The sequence below is a fragment of the Corvus hawaiiensis genome, chromosome 26 (genome assembly GCF_020740725.1).
Source record: "Corvus hawaiiensis isolate bCorHaw1 chromosome 26, bCorHaw1.pri.cur, whole genome shotgun sequence".
In the NCBI taxonomy this organism is placed as follows: Eukaryota; Metazoa; Chordata; class Aves; order Passeriformes; family Corvidae; genus Corvus; species Corvus hawaiiensis.
Window position 1 is genome coordinate 36,347,595 of NC_063238.1, and position 25,835 is coordinate 36,373,429.

Sequence of the window (25,835 nt, forward strand, 5' to 3'; positions counted from 1 at the left end):
AACTCAAACTACCACAAGCACTTCCTGACATCTCACTGAACACTGTGTGAAGAAACTCTTTTTAGGAAACAAATGCTCTTCCCCAGCGGGTCTTACAACCTTTCTTAGAACAACTGCAATGGGGAGTGATTGCTCTGAGCACTGGGGTAAGGAAGGAAAAATGGCAGAGTGAGCAGTGGGGGGGTGGAATGGTGGAATGCAATTGTGGGAGTAATTCAGTTTCTTTCTTGACTCCAGGATTCTTTAGTAAAATCAATGAAGCAGTTACATAAGTGATTGGGAAGCTAAATAGCTTGGTGGAGTGTCTGCCAGTGAGCTGAGCCAGTGGTTTGCAACGTCTCCAGTGCATTCACAAAAGGAGACATATAACAAATTATGTTTTTTCCAGGCTCTGAATCAATGCATGAAATTGAAAAGGTTTGCCTTCCTCATCTTCAGTCAGTACTTTATCTTCAGTGCTAGCAAGAGCTGTGAAACATCCTCAGGACTGAAGATTTAGCCTTTTTCTCTTTTGGTTGTTTATCTCAGTGGTGAAGAGATAATGCCAAATTTATGGATATAGAAAAAAGAAAGCTTGAAATATCCAGCCTGTCTGTTGGGATTTCACAGATTGTAGAAAACACATTGTTCCCCATCAGTGGACTCAGGCACTTGTATTTGAATAAAGCATAATTTCCACAAAGGTCTCCATAATCTTGTTTTGAACTCTTCAGGAGATAACAGATCCATTGTTTTTCATTGTGTCCTGTTCCAGTGCTTAGGCATGTTTGCTGTCAGATGTATGTGCTTTATTTCCAATTTGATCTTGTTTAGCTTCCCATCATAACTTTTGTTCTGCTTTTCTTCGCTAAATTAAAGAGGTCTCAAGAAACTACTAGTTTTGGCACATGAAAGTATTCATACATTGGAATGAAATCAATTACCTCCAGTAAAGCCTTCATTTCCATAAGCTCTAATCTTGACTTAGTTCTGGCACTGACCTACAACAGAATTTTTATGAACATATTTTTGACAGTCTTTGTGGTCACAAGATCATAGAATCATTTAGGTTGGAAAAGACCTCTAAGTTCAACAAGTCCAACCACTAATCCACCACTGCCAACTCCACCATTAAACAATACCCTAAGTTCCGTGTCTACACATCTTTTAAATACCCCCAGAGATAGTGACTCCACCACTTCCCCAGACAGCTTGTTCCAATGCCTGACAATGCTTTAGGTGAAGAAATTTTTTCCCAATATCTAATCTTAACCTCTCCTAGAGCAAGTTGAGGCCATTTCCTCTTGTCCTGCCACTTGATAGCTGGGAGAAGAGACTGACTCCCACCTGGCTACAGCCTCCTGTCAGGCAGTGGTAGAGAGTGATAAGTTCCCCCTGAGCCTCTTTTTCTCCAGGCTGAACACCCCCAGCTCCCTCAGCTGCTCCTCACCAGACTTGTGCTCCAGACCCTTCACCAGCTCCATTGCCCTTCTCTGGACACACTCAAGCCCCTCAATGTCTTTCTTGTAGTGAGAGACCAAGAACTGGACAAAGAGTTGGAAGTGAGGGCTCACCAGTCCTGAGTACAGGGGGAATGGTCACTGCCCTGGTCCTCTTGGCCTGTTGGAGTAGCAAAGATTTTTACAAAATAGTCTTTGCGAGGAATGATGACTAGAAAGAGGTTGTTGTATTTTTTATTATTTTAAGTAATTGATGAAATAACTAAAATTACATTTAATATCCTGTAGCTGTAATAAAATCCCTTGGCATATCCATGTCACTGCTGCTGGGAGTGGGTTTTGCAATCAAAAATCAGTTCACACATGTAATTTGTTTTAGAACCTTAGATTTTCAGCAAACCAGCTGAGATTGCTTCTTCTTTGTCTCCATGTGGCAACAGTGGTGTTTGTTTTTTTTTTAGATTTTAGGTTAATATTGCAAAGCACTGATTTCAGGACCCTCGAAAGGTATCTGGAATGTGAAACAGAGAGATATTCAATATATCAATATTAACATAATATCCCATGATTCTGTGATCTGGAAATATTTCACAACCAGAAAAAAACCCAACATCTTGAGCTGAGGGAGATCTGGGTCGGGGGAAATAGCATGAGGTGGCTTTTTACAGGAGATGCTGTTTAACCAGCTCTGCACATAGCTGTTGTTTTCACATGAAAGAGCTGAATGAATCAGTCTCTGGGTGGCTCTGTAACTCTGACAGCTATCACATATATAACAGCTTACGGGGAAATGGACAGCAAAAAAGAAAATTTGTAGAAAAAAATTGGGCCTTATCTACTAAAGTTATGTAAATAATGAAATTTTTTTTTCTTCTGGAAGAGCATTCCTTAAAAACTGCAGTAAGCCTCAAGTGCCTGGAGATATGCATATTGAGTTTTTACCTCTTCCCTCCCATCTGCCAACTGCTCTGCTGTCATGTTTTTTCCCTCCTCCAGCAAAACACAGAGCTGGGGAAACCACAAACCCTGAATTGTGTCACTGCACAGAAGAAGATTGATGGTGAGGTTAATAAGTTGACTGTGCAATTATAACGCTCACCATGTACCACCGACGATGGTTAATGTGGTTATTTCCTGCTCCTCTGATTATTTTGGTGCCTGTTTGTCAAGTCAGCTGTGGAGCCAGGCTCTGCTCCCTGCCTTGCTGCTCCATGGTGGGCACCCCCAGGACACTTGGCTATCAGGCATTTGCTGTGCTGGGTGTTTGTATAAACTCCTTGACAACCAGTGCACTTAGGAAAGGCAACTGAAGTTCTGCTAATGAGAAAAGGATTAGATGAGTTGGGTTTTTTTTGTTTAATTGCTGTGCTTTTCAAAATGTGAAAACAACTGTGAAATAATCAGGAATGGATTAAAGCTGAGGACAGTGAGTGATTTTTTTTCCCTGTTTTTAAAGGTATGTTTTGAATAGCTTTTTTTGTTAGCACACAGTTCTAAATGATGTCACACTAATCACATTGTTCTTAGTAGAGTTGAACTCAGTGGTTTGAGTCTTAATGTGAGCCAAGAGAGGATACCTTGACTAGTATCAGTACCTAATTGTGAATTTCTGAATAGATATTATAAAAATTAGTCAATGGCATAAATTAATCAACACAAAAACCCCTTCACTGCCCTTCAAACAAACACATTTGATACAGGTATATATTTTGGCTAGAATATAGGCATGATGGTTGCAAAAATGCACTTGGAGCACTACAGAGTAATGATTTTGGTACAGAACTGTTGTTCAGATTGTCAATATTCCATCTGCTTTAATGATTGAGTACTTCAAAGCATAAGCTGCCCTTGATGCAGTTGATTGTGTGTTGCTTTTCAGAGAAGAAAGCTGTGGGTTTCAGCCTGTTTGTTTAGAAATCATTTAAGAGCTCATGACGTGGATCTTGTTGGAGAAACTGAGGTACAAATTTCTGAGGAAGCAGCTGGCTGCTGTTTGTTTCTGTAGAGCACATTTGTAGAAAGTAATAAGGTAATATCAAAGAGTATATTCAAATTTTGCCAAGGCTTTCTTCTAATGGGGAAAATCTATGAAAACTCTCAGTATTTGCTAGCTGCTTTGGCTGAAGAGTTATGATACCAAGGCAATTTGATTTTATTAGCCCAGGCATGAATGTTTCAAGGGATAATTACTAAGTGTTTGGCTTTATAGGTTCTTGTACGAGCAATTCTATCCTTTGTGAACAAGAAACCCTGAAGATGGTTGTGAGGAAAAGCTGAATACTCTAATGGTTCCTTAAAGACGTGGAGTACAACTGGCAGACTGAGAGCATAAATAATGGCTCATACAGACAGAAAACAGATGCTACAGTGAGAAATAACATTGCTGAACCTATAAGGTCACCACACTGGAAAAGGAAAAAACAGTGCAATTGCTGGGGTGACAAATAGCCAGCAAGTGTAGAAAAATAGTCTCATGCAGGGATTTACCTGCTGCAGTAACAGGTGAAATTCCTCACTAAAGAATTGCTCATGGCAATGAGCTGATTTAGCAAACTCTTTATCTGGTCAACACAGACTCAGGCTTCACTAGCCAGCAATTTTTCTTGGGAAAGCAGTTATGATAATGGGGATTTTGAGAGGGATAACAGAGAAAGCCATCCAGGTCTATGATAACAAGCAGGAGATTTAGGCCTGTGCTAAGGAGCAGTGAAGTTGCCCTCATAGCTCCAGTCTCCAATCCTGTTATCCAGTTAACACCTTCCACCCACTGCTAATTGTCGTTAAAGAGGTGGTGAGAGTTAGAAAATCAGTTCAGCTGGGCTATTGGCAAGAATTAAATATTTAGAGGACCAGGAGAAGTGAACCCATCCAGCAGAGAAATAAGATGTTAAGGCGAGGACAGCAGTTAATGAGCTGTTTAAACCAGCCAAAACTTCCTTATTTAGTGCCTGAAGCATCAGTGTAAACATGAAATTAATTTAGATGCTTCAGATGTCATCACTTCCATGTCTTCATCTCCTAGAGTATCAGCACTTGCCTGGTTGAGCTGAGGGGTTTGGCTTTCTATGTGTGGCATAAGAGTGATATTTGTGAGGACTAAAGGGACTAATACATTTAGAATGAGAGCTCAGTTACTAGCAGAAACATCACTGGGTATAACATTTCAGACTGCTCATTGCTTTCTCTGTTCAGACCCGCTATTCAGTGATACAACTTTCTGTGGAATTTACTTGTTTTTTTGGAATATGGCCCTTTACTGATAAAACATTGCCCTGCAAACACATTCATTGGGTCACTTTACAATGAAAAGGGTTATTTTTATCTCATTACAGTTAAACACTTTCATGTTTTGGTACCTATTTTATTAGTAAACAGTAGTGTCTCCTAGAATGTATTAGTCAGGAGGTCCTAGCCGAATTGGCCATCTTCTAAAAATGAGGCTAATCCAGTGGCAGTGCTCCTAAGAATCCTCAGTTCTCATTAAGGGCCAGGTAACAACAGCTTGCAAAAAGCCAGTCTGTATTTACAAAGAATTGTATGTTGCACTGTACTGTTTGAGTGTGGTTCATCTGGGGATTGCTGTGTGATTACAGGTTCTGCTCTTCCATCTGTGATTTAAGGATAATATTTACTGAAACAAACCCAGCTCCTTTGAGAGCAGACTTGATGAGAGGTTCATTCGTGCACTTTACGGCCTGGTATGAATCATGGCACCGGTGCATATGCAAACCTGGGTTATATATTTACTCTTTCCAAGGCGAAGTTGATTAGCCAGTCCCCAAAAAGTTAAGCTCCTTTTGATGCAGGGCTTGTAGCCCTGAGGTGTGCTGTTGTATCATCCCACTAGGACTGTGTTGGCACACGAACAATTTAGGGTATTCTTAGTCTTGGTTTCCGCCCCTCTTGGGGCAATTGAGTGGGAGCTTAGCTGTGAGTTTTGTCTCCTGCTATACTCCAACATGCACTCATTTTACAGCCTCAGAAACTCCTTGTTTTGGTGACAGCTCAGACTGGTGACAGGATTAAGAGCTAAGCTCTGGAAAACAACACCAGAGAATTTGATTAGTTCCTTGCCTGTGCAGTTGATTCAGCTGTAGGCTCCAGATATGTAATTCAGGGTCTGTTCATAAGTGTCCTGTGCCAGTCAAGATACCACAGTGTGTTTAAGCCCTCCAAACAATTCTGATGTCATTGTGCCCACAGGAGAGCCTTGACCTCCTGCCTGGGGTGCAAGAGGTCAGGTGGACACCAAGACACAGTATATCTACAGTGTAGTCACCACCTGTGAGGAGGACACCTTAGTCTAATTTAAGAATGAACTCAATGGAATCGCTGAGCTTAAGATAAGATTCGTCTCTTCTGTCTTTCAGATCCTCATATCTGCGCAGATGACACACCTTAAAACCTTTTGGCTGTTTTGTCTAGATTTTCCCTGTGGTTATGGGGACAAGGCAGCTACCTTAGATTGTATAAATCTACTTGAAGGCAATTAAAAGTGAGAAGAACTTAATTTCCTTCTGCTTTGCTTTCATCAGAAAAAATGTGGACAGTACTCCTTCCTTTTGCCATCATTAACTCCCTATACAACTCATGTTCTAAATCCCTCCAATCAGGGGTTTATTCTTGCCCCTTTCTATGGGTAGATGACACAGCAGAGTGGTGGCCTATACCTACTGTGTCTGGACATTTAGAGGTTAACCACAGCTGGTTGGGGCGAGATGCTGGCACCATTTGTTAAAATATAGGAATTTGAATCTCATTAAAATATCACACTAGTAAAAAAAAAAAAAACAAACAAACACATTCCTTCTAAAAAAAATTAAACCCTTTTTATTTGTATATTTATTTTTATATATAAAAGAAATACAAAAAACAACCCCACAAACAATGTTGATTATGGCAATTCAGTTTTGTCAGCCCCCTCTGCCTGGGCTGCTGCCTCAGATCCACCGGGAGTGAGCAAAGTCCTCCGGTTGTAATGTCCTTTTATGATTCCAGAGTTATTGTTCTCATTAAGAATTTGTTTCTGTTTTTGCCTGTTAAGAGACTGTACAAGTCCTAATACAACAGCTGCTAATGAATACTGTCCAGTCAGTTTTCTTGGTTGTAAGATTAGAGGATTTGGTTGAACTCTTCCTAGAAGAAAATACGTTTTGATTTTTCCTTCCTGTTCACTGATACCTTTGACATAAATCTCTCCCCGGTAGTCGAAGGCAAATCCCCGGTCCTTCAGGATCAGATACGTTTCTTCAGGCACTTGTATTCTGTCACTAACACCTGTGCTGTCCATTCGACTTGCTAAATTCACTGTTTTGCCCCAGATATCGTACTGGGGTTTCTTAGCACCAATAACTCCTGCTACGACAGAGCCATGGCTAATCCCTAATTAAAAAAAAAAAGAAAAAAAAAGGAAAAAAAAAGAAGTTAAACTGTTATACAATAATGACTAAAACTCATATTTGCTCTTAAGAACCAGATGAAGCCTGGTTCAGATACACTTATCTCTAAGCTTAAGAAAGAGGTGTATATATAAAGAAATTAAGCAAAAACAAAATCTGGAAAAGCTAGAAAACTTGAAAAGTGATCTCAACAGTGTTTATTATGGGACATCCATGTCAGTGGAATCACAATATTTATGTGTCATCTGTATTCTGCATACTATTGCCAAAGCTCCTGAAAACTTATTCTTAGCTAGTAGGAAAGATTTCTGGAACTACACTTGTTGAAGGTGACCTTTTTAGTGCTATGCAGTCAAGAAATTGCATTCTTATATTCCATGAAGTGAAAATATTAAAGCACTCTGTGAAGTCATTGAAAGACTGCATTTTGTAAGATTGTTGCATAAAAAGAAAAGCAACAGCTATTTTTTTTTCTATAACAGTGATTTAAGAATACATTTGGTAGAGTGTAAGATATCTTTTGGAAAAGGATTTTAGCTTTTTTTTTTTTTTTCTTTTTTTAAAGATTTTTTTTAAATGGTGATAGAAATATTATCAAATACTCTTGCATTCATGATCTATGAAATCTTTGCATGTGATCCACACTTACTAAATGTGGATTCCTGTTCCCTGAGAAATCTTGGGAACTAGGTGTTTTGCTTTCAAAACTGTTAGGAAGTGCAGATCAGATAGTGATGCTGTGACCTTCCATGCTGTGACTGATGAATATACTTCATCTTTTCTATGGCAGGGTTTTCTATAAAAGACATGTCTCTTCCAGGTGGTTTTTTTTTTGTTTGGCCAGTGATCCACTCAGCATGAGAAGTCATCAAATTTACTCCTGCTATGTGCTATATATTCAGGCCATTTCTTCATGTCCCATCCCACCAGAGATGCAGGATATTCCACCCAGAATAATAGCTTACCCATCACAGCAATTCAGAGCTGCCGGCCCTAGTCAGGTCGCAGATGGAACTCAATTTTTGTGCAAAACTGAAGTATTACTCACAGGGTTTAGGAGAAACTATTTTTGCCCTTTTACTGAAGAAGAATCTTATACAGGGAGATTAATTAGAGACTCTGTGTGTATCAGTCTTGGGGTTGGATCTAGGTGGTCCTGTTCACTTTCTGTGTTATATATATGGGTTCTTAGTACCAGACTTGCTAAAGACAATAAATGAATTATGTTCCCCATTCACAATTTGAACTCCTGCAATCCTCAAATCAGGGCCTATATTCTTCAAATGGAGTATATCATATTTCTGACTTTGCCTGGGACAAAGTCAATTTGAAAACAGCGGATACAGTATTTGGACACTCCAAATTGTGCACGTCCTTGCAATGTTCCCAGAGTGCACTTAGTGGAGTCAGATCCTTGCAGACAAAAACCCATCTTAACTCTCATGTTTGAACCATGCTTACCAATACGGAGTTCAAAGTTGTTGAATGAATGCTTGTTGATCTCCTGTATGCTTTCATTCAGAGCTATGGAGAAGTCAGCCAGGGCACACAAATGTCCCCATTTGTCTTCACATTGCTGAGGAAAAAGTTATACACCAATCTGTTAATAAAGTTTTGCATTTGCCCAGCTACCACCCATCCCTACCAGGTGCCAAGTATTTGAATTTGGAATCTATAACAGCCTCAGCATTCTAGATGCAAGAGAGGTACATTGCTATTAATGGTAATGCTTCCCATGATGTTGCACTTGTATAACTGGATAGAGACCACTTTAGTGTAAAGTGCCAAAGAAAGTAACTTTCTGTCAACAGTCTAACAGGCAATCATGAGAATTAACAAGGCATGTGGAGCATGTCTAAGGCTGAGAAAGAAAGTATAGAGAGGACTGGAATTGCTCAGAAGCAAGGGTCAAAATCTAGTGACAACAGGGGATGACCCACATAAGCAAGAAGTAGAGAAGAGAAAGAGGTGAAGGATGTGTAATTCTCCTGTGCTGAAACTGTCACCCAGGAACAGCACCAATTCAAGTGCTCTTAGAGATGTAATGATGACAGGAACAACAGAGCAAGCCAGGCAATCTGGGACTGGTTAAGGGAGAGAGAGAAGGCTCTTCTGTAGCTCATTAATTGCATTTGCTTAGGGCAGGCAAGTCACTCCCTGCTCCTTCCCTTCCGTTTCCATTCCTACAAAGCAGCTGATATACAGATGGGGACTAGTAGTAGGTTTTATTCTTCCCAGAACACCAACAGAACAGATGATGGGGCAGGGACTCTAAAGAGAGGTAGTGGAGTAAGGAACAACTGTGACTTTGGCCCAGTGATTGTATGACATCTTCTCCTCTGTTCTGAAGCAAGGTAATTCTTTCTTCAAATTTCCATTTCTGAAGACAAAGTAAATCTCCCCCTGGGTCATGCAGTCCATCCCTTTGCAGTTTTCATCATCCTGTGTGTTTAATACTGAACATGAACATCTCCTTGGCGTCAGCCTGTTCTGTTCACACCACGCTTGGTCCTTGTCCTTAACTCACTCTGTTCACAGCATGCCAACCTCCCTCAGCAGCCTGCATCTCTTAGGTGCTGACAAGGTGACAGACATGTACGTATGACAAGTATATTTTAAACATCCATTAAAATTCCATTAAGTTATTATAGTTCAAGAAAAGAGATGAGTTAATCAGTCTTGGAAATGCAGTGAAGTTTTTCTCCCTTTGAGTTTTTGCCCCCATCAGGAGTCAAACGAAGTGATTAGGAGCTGTGTAGCTGTAACCAACTATCTCCCTGGTGTTCAGTCCTTCTTTGCTCATGTCTACATAGAAGCATTTTGACAATCAAAAATCCCATGCATGTCTAGTTTTGTGGATTTCTAGCTGTCAGCATCACTTGTTACTCTGTGGGCGGGAGATGCTCAGCTAGTTACACTCCATGTGTTTTATAATGTATTCTAAACAAACAATGGACATTTTCTGGTTTATAAAGCTCAAGATAATCTGACTTCTGCTTTTCAGTTGTGATCAACGTGGGCAAATCTGATTCCCAGCCTGTGACTGATCAGGGGCAGCACACCCCTTTTGTGCTGCTCTTCCTGGGGACAGGCACCACTTGCCAAAAAAACCAGATTTCAGCAACAGATGACTTCTCGTTGGATGTATTTTAGAGCCTCATCTAACTACTTTGGACACCCTGTTTCCAGGGAAATTCTAGGGTGGAATTATGAATGGATTTCTCTCATCTGACTTATATGAGGTTTATAGCTGTGACTGTGCATGTGTCCTCTGTGTCTCTTTATCCCCTCAGCTTGTTTTGCTTGTTCTTCAGTTGAACTGATGGTCTGCTTTCTTTTTGATGTCTGGTTATCATGCTGTCTGTAGATATGCAGTATCAAAAAAGAGTAAAAATGCAGCATTTCGCTTGCATAAGTACGCTGACAGTTAATACATCCTTTCTCTTTGGTTACTGGAGGTTGTCAGTCATGTTCCTGTCTGAGTTACTGTGGTGACTTTAGAGTATGTCTGAAGATATAGATAGACCTGGTCTAGATTCACATTGGTGTGATTGAAAGGAATTTTTTTTCTTCCTATAAACCTAAATTTGAGGAAAGAATCCATATGGTTCTTGTTCCAAGCACAAGATGGCATTTCAATTCATCAAGAAGTGCAACTGCTGTCTGCCAGAAGCCCCAAATGTCTATTTTATTTTAGCAAAACCAGTTTTATGAACAACATAAAGATAACACTTATATTTCCTATATGAATGGCCAGAATAATCACAAGAATTTCTTCTTAAAGAAAACTGTTCTCTTACCTGTTTTTCAGGTGATAATCCTGACACGGCCATGTATGTGCTGCCAATTGTTTTAATTTTTTCAATATCTTGAAATCTCTCTTCACCTAGCAACTAATACATATGCAAAAAGAAAAATACTGTTACTTCTGTAATTCCTAATGCAAAATGATTCCACAGATGTGAGAATGTATCTTTACACTTGTGGTATCTTCCAGTCAGTCAGAGCAAGATAATCTTCCAACCCAAATCATTCTATAATTCTGTGATCTTACACAGTCAATGGATGGAGGTAGATGCCTTCAGAGAAATTCTGTAAGAGACCAAGTCCTTGTATATCCCCTGCTTCCGTCTGCTTACTCTCAGACTGGACACCAGCGTGTCCATTGGGTCATTCATTCAATACCTTTGTTATGTATTTTCCTGTTCTACAAAAAATTCCAAGAACCAATGGGAAATGGTAAATCCCTGTATCTATTTGGGATTTGCTATAGCTCTGGGTGTTAAGTAGGTATAAAGAACTTGTCAGATTGAGAATCTGAAAGAGGAAGAATAAATTTAGTCTAGTGACTAAAGCACTGAATTAAGTGGGAGTGAAAGTTTAGTCCCTATTCCAATACCGTATTTATGGTTTAACTTAGGACTTTCCATGAAATAGAAAACAGAGCCTTACATTCCTTGAAAGACCTAAGCAGAGTTCAGGATTCTATCAGTGACAACAGAGTGTGGGATATGGGTATTAATCACCTTGTCACAGGCTTTTAAAATGTTTGTTGCTGGTGTTAATGCCAAATACCCTGTGAAACTTTGTGATAAGCTGTATGGTATCTAATAAATTTAGGTATTAATATGGTAAGAAAGTCATGGGGGGAAAAAAGCACTTCACCATGAAAAGGAATTTCAAACTTTCAATTCTAAAGGCTCAATTTAGTTGGGGTTTAAATGGAGAAAAGTCTTTCTGTGGTCATGCAAAAATGTAACAAAATATTTTCCCCTTTCTTTTTCTACACTGTTGTGCATTCTTTTTCCATTTTGTGGGTTGGAATTTCCTGTCCACTAGAGGGATTATTTCATTCAAAGGCAGAAACATGCCAAATGCATAACATGAAATATCCTCTGCCACTGCAGTAACCACAGCGCACGTCAGCCAGGGCGCCGGGGCCATGGAAGCTTTGCTGTTGGTGTGCAGATATCGCACCATCTGTCTCTAATGGGAGTCTGCACAGCCTTGCACGTAGGGAATACAAAGCCATATGGTTAATGGCTCCTGTTCAGGTCAGGAAAGTCCAAAGACTTGACCTGCTTCTCATTTTTCCTCAAACTGCCAGAATGGCCCATTGTGTACCTTTCCCTCTTACAAGGGCAGCTCTCCCAACTGCTCTCTTAAGGAAAAAGATCATTTCCTGTAGCTCTGCCTCTATGAGCAGTCTGAGAGCACCATGTGTGTGGGCAAGGGGAGAAAATGGTCTTGCTTAAAAACAGTCCATATTTTCATTTCCAGATGGTTGCTAGAAGCAGCAGCAAACAGCACACTAATTTAAAATTTATAATAAACATCTAAAATTACTCTTTAGGAAGGAAAGAAATCATTGGCTTTGACATAATTTAGAAAAGTGATCCCAAGTTATGGGTTTTTTCCTCATTCATTATTGTTCCAAATCTCCTGTTTGTTTCTTTATTTCCCCTGCTTTATCTGGCCTGTTCAATAGCTTCTTTCCTTCTTCAAATAATGGTCTATTTACTAATTACTTTCTTCACAGTATGACAGGATGATGGATTTTGATATTGGGGAAAGATATTCCAACTCAGTCCTAAATCAGCTGCTGTTTGCTAAAACATTTTAAAAAAGCTGCTAATTTAACATGATAGTCCAGGGACATTAGAATGTGGTTTGTATCTAAAAAGCAACTAATGGCTTGATGCTGCAATTCATGCACAGCCAAGGTTGTGTGGAGGTCAGACCCTGGGATCACATGTACGAAATAGTACAAAAAAGAATATTGCAGGACATGGCACACAGCTGCAAAGTAATTAAAGTCTCCCTAGATCTATTACATGGAAAGAAAAGTAACAGATCCAGACTATAACTTTGCTACGTTGCATTAACAAGGAAAACCCTCTAAAAAGAAGAAATAATCCAGATTTCCTTTTTGTGTACCTATCACATTTCCAAACCAGGTCAATTTGTATTTTTACCACAGATTCCATTCAGAAACATAATTTTGGCCTTGTGGACACATCATCCCTAATATTATATATTTCTATTATATATTAATATCTCTGTAAGGAAAAGAGGAAATAGTCAGTGTAGAATCTGACCTGAGCTTAGGAACCCAATTCAGTTGTCTAAACACGTGTTTAGTGTGATCTAGAGCACTCTTCCCTTGAAATGGCATCCTGTGTGGGTATCCCAAATCACCTAGGATATATCAAATGGCATCAGGTGCCTATGTCTTACACTCCTGTGTTAAGATTTCTGCATTAGGGTGTCTTTCCAGAGGTGTTCACTTGATGCTGAGAAGCACAGTTTCCCCATGGATAACAGAGCTTCTTCTGCTCTCAAGCTGCACATCTGCATTTTGCTCTCAGGGCTGTGTTGGAACAGCCGGAAATCTTGGCAAGGAACATAGTGGAAAAAAAAGGAACAGTGACATTGTATAGTGTCAGTCAATAGTTACATGGAAACATTGCTAGCCCTGAAACATTGCACCTGGAATGATTTCTGGTTCCTTTTCCGTGGATAGGATTACTCCTTTCAGTTGTTCTGTCTGGCATATCACCTTTCAGATTGCTTAGACAGAGTAAACTAATGACATGACCATGCTGCAAGTAGGTTAGCAGTCAGCAGGGCATCACATAATTTCGTTTGCTACCTGCACCAAGAACGTATCTCTTCTTCAACTAAACATGTCTGGGACATGATACAGTCCCTAATTAGGTCCTTAATTAATTAAGAGCAGGTGTTAGGGGCCTGAAAGTAATATTGTGTTAGCGCTTTGATTAAACCCTTGTCTTCAGTAATTGCCACAGCAGCAAAGGAATTTTGTTGTGAAGATTACATGAATGTGCATGACAAAATATCTTAGTGCAAAGACTATTTTTATGAATTAATTTGAGTGATAATCATTTTAATCACATCTGGAAATAAAAACAGAACTATTAATCAAGAATCCTCCTGACTGCTGTGCTAGATCTCAGAGGTAAGAAGCAAGCCTTTATACCCATAGAGAAAGCAGTGCAGGAGCTTAGCAAGTGACAGAGTTCTTCTCATGAGGGAATAATTTTGTTCTCTGTTAAAATGCACAGGGAACCATTCCCTGAGAATTCTTCTATTTCTCACTCATTGTTTTAGTATCTCACCAATTATATGGATAAACTCTCAATTTCAGTGTCAATAAACTTAGCCCTGGTCCAGCCTTTATGAGCAACCACTGATTCCCCATGCAGGTGCCCAGGATGAAAGTCACAGGCCAATGATACCATATTTTCCCCTTCCCTTTTCTATCTGGACTATTGCAGTCTGGTGAATAGATCCAATCTCGTTGATAAATAGAGATGGTTCCAGTTCTATTTCTACCACTCAGGGAGCTCAGGAGGGCTGCACACTCCTGAAAACTGCCTGCAGTATATACGTTAAAATTCTCTCTGCTAGGTAACTTTGACAGTACTTTTTCATCCTTTCTCGTTTTGAAGTTTTTTTTAAAGCTCTTCTTTGGTCTATGCTTTGTCTCCTTTCTTAGTTCCTCTTGGGCTCATTGCAGAACATGATACCACCTGCCAAAGCTTCCTTACAAACTACTTAGCAGAATATCCAATTTCTCCTGACTTTCTCTTTGCTTACTAGGTTTTCTTTGCCTCTGCCTAGCAATAGCTACATTGGGGATCTGCCTTTTCTTCTCCTTTTTATCTTGTCCCCTCCTCAGCTCCTTTTCTGAAATTAACTGGACAGAATACCTAAATAAATTCTTTTTCCTTCCTGTGTCCTTTCCATTAAAAAAAAAAAAAAATCCTTTCACCTCTGAATTCCTCAGTAAAACAGGCAGCTGAACTTCATTTATCTCTCTATAAAATCCCTAACCAGACAAGTCTCCTCAGTTAATATGTCACCACCACCTTTTGTTCTCTATCCAATATTTGCTTCTGAGCTGTGCGCTTCACATTTAACTGGCCACTGTTTTATCCTTTAACATTCATTGAGTCCATTCAACCAACACCTTCAAAGCAACACCTTTATCTGTTTGTATTTAGAGCACTATTTTCCAGAACAGTTGCAGATACATTCATACTTCTTTCTTCTACAGAACTAAAGCATTTTCTACTTTCAAATACACAGGTTCAGATTTGTGCTTTTATGGATGTTTATACTTGAGTATTGCTTTCAGTCTCTGTCTCATTAGATCATTCAGACAAGATGAAGGGTAAGAAAGCAAACCAGACAATTGTAATATGAGCAAAAAAGACAAAAATCAGAGAACTATTGGAAGCAAAATAATTACTGATTTTGGTAATTTAGGATGATATATTTGCCATTTGGAAACTGATAGTTTAAATGTTTTGAGGTTTTCTCTAGTAGCTGGTATTACCTCATCAAAGTCTGCAATGATTTCATTCAGCAAGCGCAGACATTCTACTCCTTGGTTATTCATCTCAGTCTGGGAATAAAAGTCAGCAAATCCAGGAATAGAAGCAAACATCACACCAACAGCATCATAGGACTGAGAGTATAATTCCTAAAAAAACAAGGAGGAAAAATGAATTGATGTGGCAACATAGGGGAGAAAATGTAATTAGCAGCAATTAGAATAGTTTTCTTACTTTTTCCATGCATAATACCTTAATATCTGATGTTGGCATTAGTATACTAAAGGTTAGCCAGGTTCAACAGGAGGAGGCTGATGGGTCTTAAAGTTTTTACTGCAGATTTTATGCAGGGTTTTGCCATTCTTTGAAAGCCTGCTCTTTCTGCTTCTCAGGTCAAGGAGCTACACCAGCAAAAGTGAAATAGAAATTTTCCTTTTGATTTCTTGGGGGAATGAGTTAAAGAAATGCAGGGTTCATTGCCAAGTACGAATGCCAGTTATCACATTTTCTGGTGGATAATTTGTACTTCACACTACTGCAGCTCTTTACAAGTTTGTTTATTCACAAGTTTTCAGAAAACCCTTACTCTCTGGTAAACTCTGGTTCTCCTAAGGTGGCTGTGGAGCTCTTTGGTTTCCTGGCTCTGGGAGATGTTCTTGCTCTTAGGGTTCGAAAGGAGGGAGAAACAGAAGTGGGGGTGGTAAGAGTTTCTGGGGAGGACAGAAAGCAGCTTATAAGGGATCAGTCACAGGAGGCTATTAGGATAAATTATGCCCTAGAATACGCTCCCACTTATGTTATTTATATAATTCACTCTGGTACTGAATAACAGGTTTATTTATGGAGGGGCTTGTGCCACTGCATATGTGAAAATGTGGACAGTTCTTTGAACTAAAGCTAATTTTTAAGAACAAAACTAATTTCAACTTTAAAAATCCCAGGGAGTGCCACAACTCCTGGTATGCTTTTCTTTTGGCTAATATACCACCATCATAGGCATTCTCCTTTGATTTTTTTTTTTTCCCCCTAGCTTCAGTTTCTGTAGTTTTACCTAATGGTGGACACTTCCATTTCTGTTTATGAACATTTCTTATGTCATTATGACCTGAAGTACTTTTTTCTCAATGTTTTTGTTAGTGGTTTTAAGAAATTTTAGTGTTTTGGTTTCATGATAAACAGAATTACTACTGGTTGCCATACACTTGACATGAACACTTCAGGCCCTTCTTTCTTCATCCTGCTTCTCCTTAGAAAAGCATCCTGAACCTCTGCTCTGCTCTTTGATATGCTGCTAATGCTTCTACTTATGCAGGCTCTTTAGCAATGTGTCTTACAGTAAAAGTGGGGAAATTCTTCTGGTTTCCGAAGCCACTGCAATACTTTGATTGACAAAACACAATTGATTCCCTTCCTGCCCTAACCCTTTCTTTCACTGAAGAACATCTTCAGGCTGATGGAAGCCATACTCTAAGAACACTTTCATGTATATGGAAAAGCTAATACACACATTAGTTTGTGGATGCTTATGAAAGATTTGACAGTGTGTGCTAGCAGCACAAACACACAGCCATACTCTTTCCTTGGATCATGAAGATAGAAAAAAACTGACTGAGCCTTCAGTTGCTCCATTTTTCTATTTTTGGTAAGATGCATCAGGACAGAAATAATACATCCATGAGAAACTGCTACAGCACACATTTGGAAATTCATTTTTTTGAGACCAGAGAAATTAACTTAATGGCCAGACATGAGCTGCAGGATTGATTGCATTGAAATCTGGTAGATCTTACTGTCTGCCAGCTCATGCATAAATCATCCCCAAGTATAGTTACTCTGGAAATTGCCTTACGAAAAGCAGGGGTGGTGGAATTTAATTCAGTGGCAAATTATTGAAGCATCAGCAGTGATCCATGGGGCATCTGCTTGCTTCTGAAGATTATTATACATGTGACTGTACGTGAATGAGAGTGTAAACGGGGAAAATTATTCCCTGAAAATCCATAATGCGAAACATTTTAACCTGGTTGCTTTCACACCCACTTTTTCTCACATGCGTAGCAGGCTTTCTATGGCACTTTCATACCCGCAGAGTGTAAAATTTCTCAAGAGTGATTTTTAAAGTGCCTTCTCTTGTAGCTTCTCACTGTGTCATCCTTCCCTAGGTGCTACTTGTAATCAGAACACAATGATTCCTCATTGTGCAGTCTAATTCATCTGGCTACATCCATTTCCAAAATGTACAACAGAAAATTGTAGCCTTGCTTCGTTTTTGCTGCATAATGAATAGATATGTCAGTGAATGTTGCAAGATGAATAGGACTGCAATGTGAATCTTGCAATGTTCCTTCCCATTATAAAAGATAATTCCAACATTACATGAGAAAACTGCAGTTTCATCATACATTATATACATTGTACACATCATTATATACATATAAAATCATAATATGCATTTACTTTGTTTCAAAAAAAGGAGTAAGTGACTTACTGCTGCTTTCAGAAGCAAATTCTGGACTTTCCTTTATCCCTCTTCAAACTCTGTTTTAGGACTATTCAGAGACTCCATTATCATGTTTTTCTTTGTATATTGCAAACACTTTTTAGGAACATAGCCACAAACTATGTCTCTGAAATGGGTGTTTTGTTATCTGCCACAAACAGGCAATTCAGGGGCAATATGAAATGGAAAAAATGTTCTCTTGTGTCTGAAGATAGGAGAGCCTTAGGTCTGTTGCAGCTTGTTCCTGCCACAGTCACTGTCAAGGCTCTAATAATACTTCTGCAACACTGGGTTATCATAATCTTGAACAGACGTTCTGTTAAATTCACATATAGTTTTTATGAATACTACATTTTCATAGGCTCATAGGTTGGAACAGACTTCTGAATGTAATTTAATACAGTTTGCTTTCAAAGCAGGACCAATTAGATCAAATCTTTCACAGCCTTTTTCAGTTGAGGTTTGAGCCCAGCTCTGCCTTCACAGAATCACAGAATTGCTGTGGTTGGAAGGGACCTCTGAAGGTTATCCAGGCCAACCCCCCTGCCCAGGCAGGGTCACCTAGAGCTGGCGACACAGGAATGCCTCCAGGTGGGGTTTGAATGTCTCCAGAGAGGAAGACTCCATGACCTCTGTGAGCAGCCTGTTCCAGGACTCTGCCACCCTCAATGTAAAGAAGTTCTTCCTCATGTTGAGGTGGAACATTTTGTGTTTTAATTTATGGCCATTGATCCTTGTCCTGTTCCTGGGCACCCCTGAAAAGAGCCTGGAACCATCCTATTGGTACCTGCCTTGGAGATATTTAAATGCATTAATGTGATCCCTTCTCAGTCTTTTCTTCCCAAGTCTCTCCTCATGAGAGAGATCCTCCAGACCCCTAATAATGTCTTCTTTATAAATACTCATTAGGTACTTGAAGATAACAATGAGATATTTCAGCCTTTTCTTCTTAAAGTTGTATGATCCCACATCTCTCAGCCTTTCCTCACACACTATGTACCCCTATCTCCCAGTCATTTTGGTGACTTTCTGCTAGACTTGCTCTATGTGTGTCTCCTACTGGTGAGTCTGAACATGGAAACATCACTCCAGATGTGGTCCTAGAACCTTTACTTTAAAACATGATTGTTTTTCAGTGTTGATCAGATACCAGATATATTGGCAGTATTTGTGCAATGAATCCTATCAAGAACCAAGCTTCAACAATTTCCTGCCAGATCTACTTTTCTTTTACTAATTAGACAAAAATATCAGAAAACTGACACGTACTTCATTATCCCGATCCTTTTCCAGGAAGTGACGGGCAACATGACTGGGTAAAATATTCCTTAGCATGTTTTCATTGTGCTCCCTTAGCTCCTTCATTTCATTGATTTCTTCTTTTGCTTGAACACGCCACAGAAAATCCAGCCTTGCTGTGTATTCAAGCTGTAGTTTCAGAAAGGAAAAAGAGGCAAAAATAAAACCTGACAAGATGAGTAGAGATTGTATTGCTATCCTGGCAGACTGCTCCTGCCGTGTAACCACCTTCAGTGCTGCTGAAGATCTCTGAAACAATTTGATTTTTTTGCCAGAAAAGAGATTATTTCTTTGCCTTATGTACAATGACATTTTCAGACTAATCTTGGGCAAAATAATATTTTTCATATTGCTGCTATGGTCGTTGGATATAAACTGTCACCAAATTATTTTCCCTTTAAACACCTCGTTATTAGTCAGGTAATGGAGTCAGACAAGAGATAAGGTATTGGCAGGTATTGATATGAAATAAATGTGTTCCCCTTTTCATAAGTGTTTTCAAATTAAATGAGAAAATAGCACAAGAGTAACTCCAAATTCTTGGCAGGGACGTCCTTCTCAAGTATGAACATCTTTGAGCAAACTCTATATAACAGCCCAATGTACTCCCAAAGAGAACTTCCAAATCTGTGGCACCAAAATGATATACTGTTGGAACATGCACTTATTTGCAAATTTAGTCTTCTAAAAAATAGTGGAAAACATGCTATTTGTCATCCCCTAGAATACTCTGTCCCTGATTTTGGCATCAGAGTCTACAATCGCAGTTTAGCACATGCAAAATCTCAGTGCCTGCTACCCTCAGCTAAAAACTGAAGTTAAGTGATTTCCAGTGCAGTGTGTGTGCAGAACAAAAGCTGTGCACAGCTGAGCTTATACATGCATACATATATATGCATTGTTTATATATATAAATTCATATTCATTTAAACATGAATGGCAACTGTCTGCTAGCTGAAGCAGGGAACATGTTGAAGCATCGTGCGGCTTGCCTGAGAGGCACGTGTGTCAGCACATGGACAGGCCCAACACTGCCAGAGATTGTGTGCATTACACTGAAGCAGTGTTTTAAGCAGATTTTGAGGCAGCTGATACTGTAGCTTGCTCAAGGGGTGACTTATTAAGCTACAGCATTATTGAAAATGATGGAAATATATATATAGTCAGTAAACTGAAAGAGAAAATATATTTGTGAGGTCTGAGATGCTCCAACCAGAGATAATAACACCCAGCAGAGAAATGTATTATATCAGAAAACAGATAAATTTTACAATTTTGAGAGATATCAAATGGTTTACCAAAAGGTGCTGGGATTAAGGAATTTTTTGAAATATAATTCATATACCAAACTGAAATAAAGGGGCAGCCTGCAGTGGGTGGGAATGACTGAGGGGGTTCAAGCATTGTTTAGTGACTCATCTTGGTCACAGTTTTAGTAAGCAGCAGTCATGAATGGCAGACTCCTCAGGAGAAAAAAAAGCAAAGCACTTTGCAAGAGACCTTTTATGTTGGCTCTAGGGAGCTTTCCTTCCTAAAAGCTGAAAGTGACCATGGTTTGGTATAAACTTCCAAAGTCTGTGTGCAACATGGCAGTGCTTTACTTGCCCTCTGTTCACATCTTTATAAACAATCTCTTTTCTACTAATATGTTCATCTTCTGTCTGTGACCATTAATTCCCTGAATTAATGGCAACAAAAAAACCTGCCAGGAAAAAGTATTTTAAACAACTTTTTCACCATTTTTCAGCTTCCTTTGCCCTTCCTTTTGTGCTAGAAGACAGAGCCCATACCAGATAATTGACTTTTATCTCTATCAACTAACTGAGAAGAAAACATTAACTATAAATTTGCAAGGACTTCTAAAGGTATTTTAAAGATTAACTTCAAATAGGAGCTGCTGCTGGATTTTGAGTTCTTTGATGCTTCAAGACATTTAATACTACTACAATAAGAGCTTTGCAAAAAAATGGTGGTACAGTTTTTCAAAGCTGATTTTTTATGCTGCTCTACAGGGAAATGTCACATCTCTAAGCCTTGCTCAGAATAGCAGCAGCTAATCTTTACATTTTAGATAACATCATTCTGGTTATTTATGATCACATTTTAGCATGAAATACTTTTCTTTCATCATCAGTGGACTACCAAGATCACACTGTCAGCTCAGAAATAAAGGAGTGCTACATATGAGGTTTGAAAATAGAAAATATTAAGAAGATGCTTTGCTAAGTTCTTTTATTTGCTAAAACTAAAAAAAATATAGGGTTGAGTTTTAGGTTTGTTGTTTGATTGTCTAAAGAAATATTCCTGGACATAAATCCCAAAATGTCCATATTCTCATGCCCTGATATGTAGCTTTAGGAAATGCCTCGAATTCCAATAGCTAGTGAAGAAAAGAGAGATGTATTACACAGAGAGCGAACATTATGTCCTCTACATGCTGCAGAACCCAACCACTCTGCAGACAATTGCCACATGCAATTAAATTAAATCTAATAAGATGGTGTCACACACCTTTTTCTCAAATTTAATTTTAAATTCTGGGTGCAAAATCTGGGATTAACTTTAAATCACAATGCATAAAGAACAATAGTTAATTATTCAGAAATTGAAGGTCCATACATTTAATCTTACAAAAAGAATATCTTTCACTCAATCCACCTAGAATGAGGCAAGTTTTAAACTATTCCACTTCAGAATACTTTTGCAGGTTGTGAGATGGGAAGATGTGCTGCAGGACAGCTTTATTGGACTGAATGTACTCTTCAATTCTTACTGTTGAAGAGTTTTTTGTTTAATGTGCTCTGAATGAAACTTTCATATATATATTAAGTTGGCAACCATATAGAGATCTTTAGGTTAACTTTATAATAAGAAATTAAGCAATACAATGAAATGTTCCTGGACACCACTGTTGGATGCTGTTAAATTGACAGAGATTATGGGTCATTTGGGAGAACAGGCAGGAGTTAGCACATCTCACGGACCATTTCCAAAGGCTGTTTTAGTGCAGCCACCCTGTTTTATGGAACAAGAAAGGTTAATAAAGTGGAAAACAACTTGTGCTCAGCTTACAGGCTGCCGGGCTGGAAAATACTCTTAAACACCCCAGATCAGGCTTTTGTAGAAGACAGACATTTACACTCAGGATTGGGATCCTGAAGAGCATTGCCTGGCTTCTGCCTAGTTCTTGCTCTCCCTAAACTCCTCCGGTGTTGTTTTTCTTAGTACCTTGGCTGATTCCCAAGCCTAAGGTTTTTATCTTGACATATGTTAATAATCATTGGGAATACTGTAAGGCTTATCACAAATTTGGGTTGTTCAGTTCTTATTTGTTCCATATTTTTCCTAAAGTATATTTTGATAAAGATATGTCGCAGTGCATTGCTTTCCATCAAATTTGAACCTGCACATTGTGCAAAATGCATTTCATCCCTTGCTTCTTCTACTCACTCATACCTCATTCCCTCAAAAAGAAGATAAACAGCAGGAAAATTAATAGAATATTTAGGTGTTGGCTTCTTTTTGCTCTCCTGTGGAAGGAATGGAGGCTGTAACTTCTGGGAAAGCTTAGAAAGTTAGAGTGTATAACACTGTCCTACTCATCACAGCATCATTCCTTCCTCTCTTACTGCCTCACTGTGGGAGGATTGAGAAATGCTGGTATTCCTCAGCCTAATGGTCTTGAGGGTAAAACCTTTAGGCAAGTCAACAAAGTCTAAAGGCAACTGTGCTTGGTACTTGCTTTAATAGAGCAGCCCCCTTGCTTTTTGTGATCAGAAATCAGCATGTTTGACACCCAGAGCTTGAGAACCAGAAATGCTGTGGAGAAAACACCCTGCTTTTGATGGTTTTTATTCAATGCATTTGTTATTTTAAATCTAAAATTTTCACAGTTCTCTCTCCCTGTGCATTGTGTATGTATTCCTGAGACACCCAGTTGCTCAATTCCTCATTGAGGATATCAATCCTAAAGGTCTGAGGCCACTAAATCCTGGTTAAGATCTAGGTCCATGTGAAAGGATTCTTGTAAGTGGTCCATGACACAGATGAGTTAGTACTGGTGGTTAACCCAAATTTTCCTCATTTCTTTGAGCCTGTTGTTTTTTCTCTATAAACATAATAAGCTATTTCTCTGTAGTTTCATTTTTTACTGGTATTTATTCCCTTTCTTTATTTTGGGTTTGACTACTCAAGTACACTGGAGCTGTCAGGTCCCTTCAGAACTGCACATGTGTCTAAAATATTGGCATCTGGTTTGTTCCTTCAATTCAAAAATGCAATATAATTTGAGTATTGCTGAATAGAATGTTGCACATGTTCTTTAAGAGTGCTAGGCAGTGTCAGATGTGGGCTTTCTTTAATCAGGTTCTGCATATGGTTTATTAAATTGTGAAAGGTCATATGCTCAAGAGGGTAAAAAGGCAGTTGGTATTTTAAAAGTAATTGTTGTCACATCTTCTAATTGCAAGGACAAAGGGAAAGGTTGAAGAAAATGTTTACCTGTTGGCCATGATAAAACACCGCTAAAAGGAACATTGCCATGAGTAGTAAAGATGCCTCTTTTGTGCCCAGGAAGTCTGTGCTGGAAAAAAAAAATCCAAAGTAAAATACAGTTATTGATTTGTCAATATTGTAATTGTTCAGAAATTTCATTTCATAAGTGGTAGTTTTTGTTGTGCTTTAAAATATCCCCTGTATTTGAAAATGTAATTTAGCAGTAATTAGTTAAGAGAACAGGAGTGTAATTGGAGAGCTCCCTGTTTGGTGACACGTCTTAAGTAACTAAATTGTAGCCTACAGGAGGTACACAGGAGGTGATGAGCTTTCACTTTCAAGCGTGATATGCAAGCTGTGTGTCAGTCAGTCTCTTCCTGGGAGCTTGGTAAACAGCCCCTATGGAGTGCAGGCGGTGGCATCTTGAGGGGGAAAGGTTGAGGGAGAGATGACAAAGGGAAACTTCCAGGCTGTGAAAGTAAAAGCCCAGTGAATAAGGCTAGAGATAAAGGATGAACTCCAAGGCAGGAGCTGAAATCAAACATCCCCATATTGTGAGAAGGGTTTGGAGATGACAGGAACGAAGTGTGGATTAAAAGAGGATCAAAAAAATGGCAAACAGTAGCTAGGACTGGCTTTACTGAGCTACAAAGTGGAGACCAGAGAGGCCTGTGACAAGGGAGGTAAAGGAAACCCTTGCAGAACACAGGAAGCAAAGATGAGCCAAGCAGGTACTGGCTGTATGAAATCACTGAGGTGCTCTGTATGGAGCATGAAGAAAATGTGACAAAATAAGGTGAAAGGGGTTCAAAGCAGTAACAGGGGGTTTCAAATATGAAGAAATTACAGTTATGTGAAAAGATGAATAAAAACTGATGAAAGTATCTTTGTATGCCAGGGTTTTTTTAAAAAACATATTTCCCAGGGAGAAGACAAAAGAAATTGGGGAACTGATAGAGCCAAACTTATAGTAAAACAAAAGAGAGAAAAAATTAAATTTGGAGATGAATTGAACAGGTATACTTGTCAATTATTTTGTTTAAGGGAGATGAGAAAAGGAAGTTGTTATGTGATGATAAAACCTTGAAAATTTGAAAAAAAAAAAATAAATGAGTAAATGAAGACCAGAAGTTGGAAGAGATTTTGGGACAATCTTTAGTCTACCTTGAGATCTAAGAACAAAGCAAAGTCCAGACACTCGACCTGTTTTCTGTAGTAATTTTTAAAGAAGTATTGGATGATATTTGTCAGAGAAAGACTCCCATGACATAGAAATTGGAGAAAGAAAGAGCAGAACTTGCTGGAGACTAAACCAAAAAGACACTTTCTTGTGAGAGAGATAACTGAACTGACTTTGTGGTCCTGATGAATTTACTGTGCTGGAAATATGCTGCTATGGGCTGAGTCATCAATACAGAGCAAAAGCAAGCAGGAAGCATCCTTGTCATCTGCAAATATGCTGGAATTAAGATGTTTCCTATTTTGAAGTTGCCTGAAATACAACCTTCAAAAGAATGCATTCCAAAAGGACCCCTTGTACACTGGCTAAAGGCAAGAGCCTTAAAGGTCTTAGTTATGAACTCATCTGTTATTGCATATTGTGGTGTTGTAGGTACAGCCACCATAGCTGGATGAGTTTTGTAGGGAGTTGCAAACCCTTTTATTTAGCTGGTTTATATAGCGAGAAACCAAAAAAAAATTCAGGGTACACAGTCTTGAACTTTATTCTCCTTAATATCAGAGCTCAAGTTCATACCCTTGTCGTGAGAGAGGAGCATCTCAGCTGATTTCCCTATGTCCTGGGCTATTGGCTACTCCAGAGATTATTCCTGTTTCTTTCTTGCTTTTCTGTGATAACAGTCACAAAAGAGGGAATAGAGGCTACTCTGGATTCTTCAAAATTGTCACACAAAAGAGAATCTTTGCCATGCCTGGTTAGTGAAAATTATCATGATTTCTACTTCTAGTTACTTAGCCAAAGTATTGCTTACTGCCATTTATCAGATTTCTTGGGGTCTGCTCTGAATATATGATACGTCTGTAGGATGGTAACTAGTATTAGAAAAAGGAATTACACCCCAAATCTCTGGTACCTTGCTACTGTAGGGAGCGAGTAAGGAAAGATATGCATGCAGAGCCTCGTTATGTGTAAGGAGTGGCTGTTGTGAGAATTAATTGTACTTCAAATCCATGCTTTTCTCTGACTCTGAACGTCTTCATCTGGCATGCACTTACAAGCACAAGCAACTGCAATGCCACATTGGTCAAGATTTAAAGACTGAAGAGGTGTTTTCCTGAATGAGCTAATTTACTGCTCCTCTAGATTCAGTTTTTGCAACACTCA

At 39.0% G+C, this 25,835-nt stretch overlaps 1 protein-coding gene across 2 annotated transcripts in view; it reads right to left on the minus strand.

Moving 5' to 3' along the window:
- Nucleotides 1-6,246: 6,246 nt before the first annotated feature.
- Nucleotides 6,247-25,835, minus strand: part of ADCY8 (adenylate cyclase 8) — a 123,049-nt gene continuing 103,460 nt past the window's right edge. For both annotated transcript variants that reach the window (XM_048286422.1, XM_048286421.1), the window contains 6 exons: nucleotides 23,498-23,579; nucleotides 18,968-19,126; nucleotides 15,201-15,347; nucleotides 10,639-10,731; nucleotides 8,300-8,414; nucleotides 6,247-6,821 (listed from right to left, as the gene is read on the minus strand). In XM_048286422.1, the coding sequence (XP_048142379.1) occupies nucleotides 6,334-6,821; nucleotides 8,300-8,414; nucleotides 10,639-10,731; nucleotides 15,201-15,347; nucleotides 18,968-19,126; nucleotides 23,498-23,579 (1,084 nt within the window). In that variant the 3' untranslated portion in view covers nucleotides 6,247-6,333. The remainder of the gene's footprint in view (nucleotides 6,822-8,299; nucleotides 8,415-10,638; nucleotides 10,732-15,200; nucleotides 15,348-18,967; nucleotides 19,127-23,497; nucleotides 23,580-25,835) is intronic.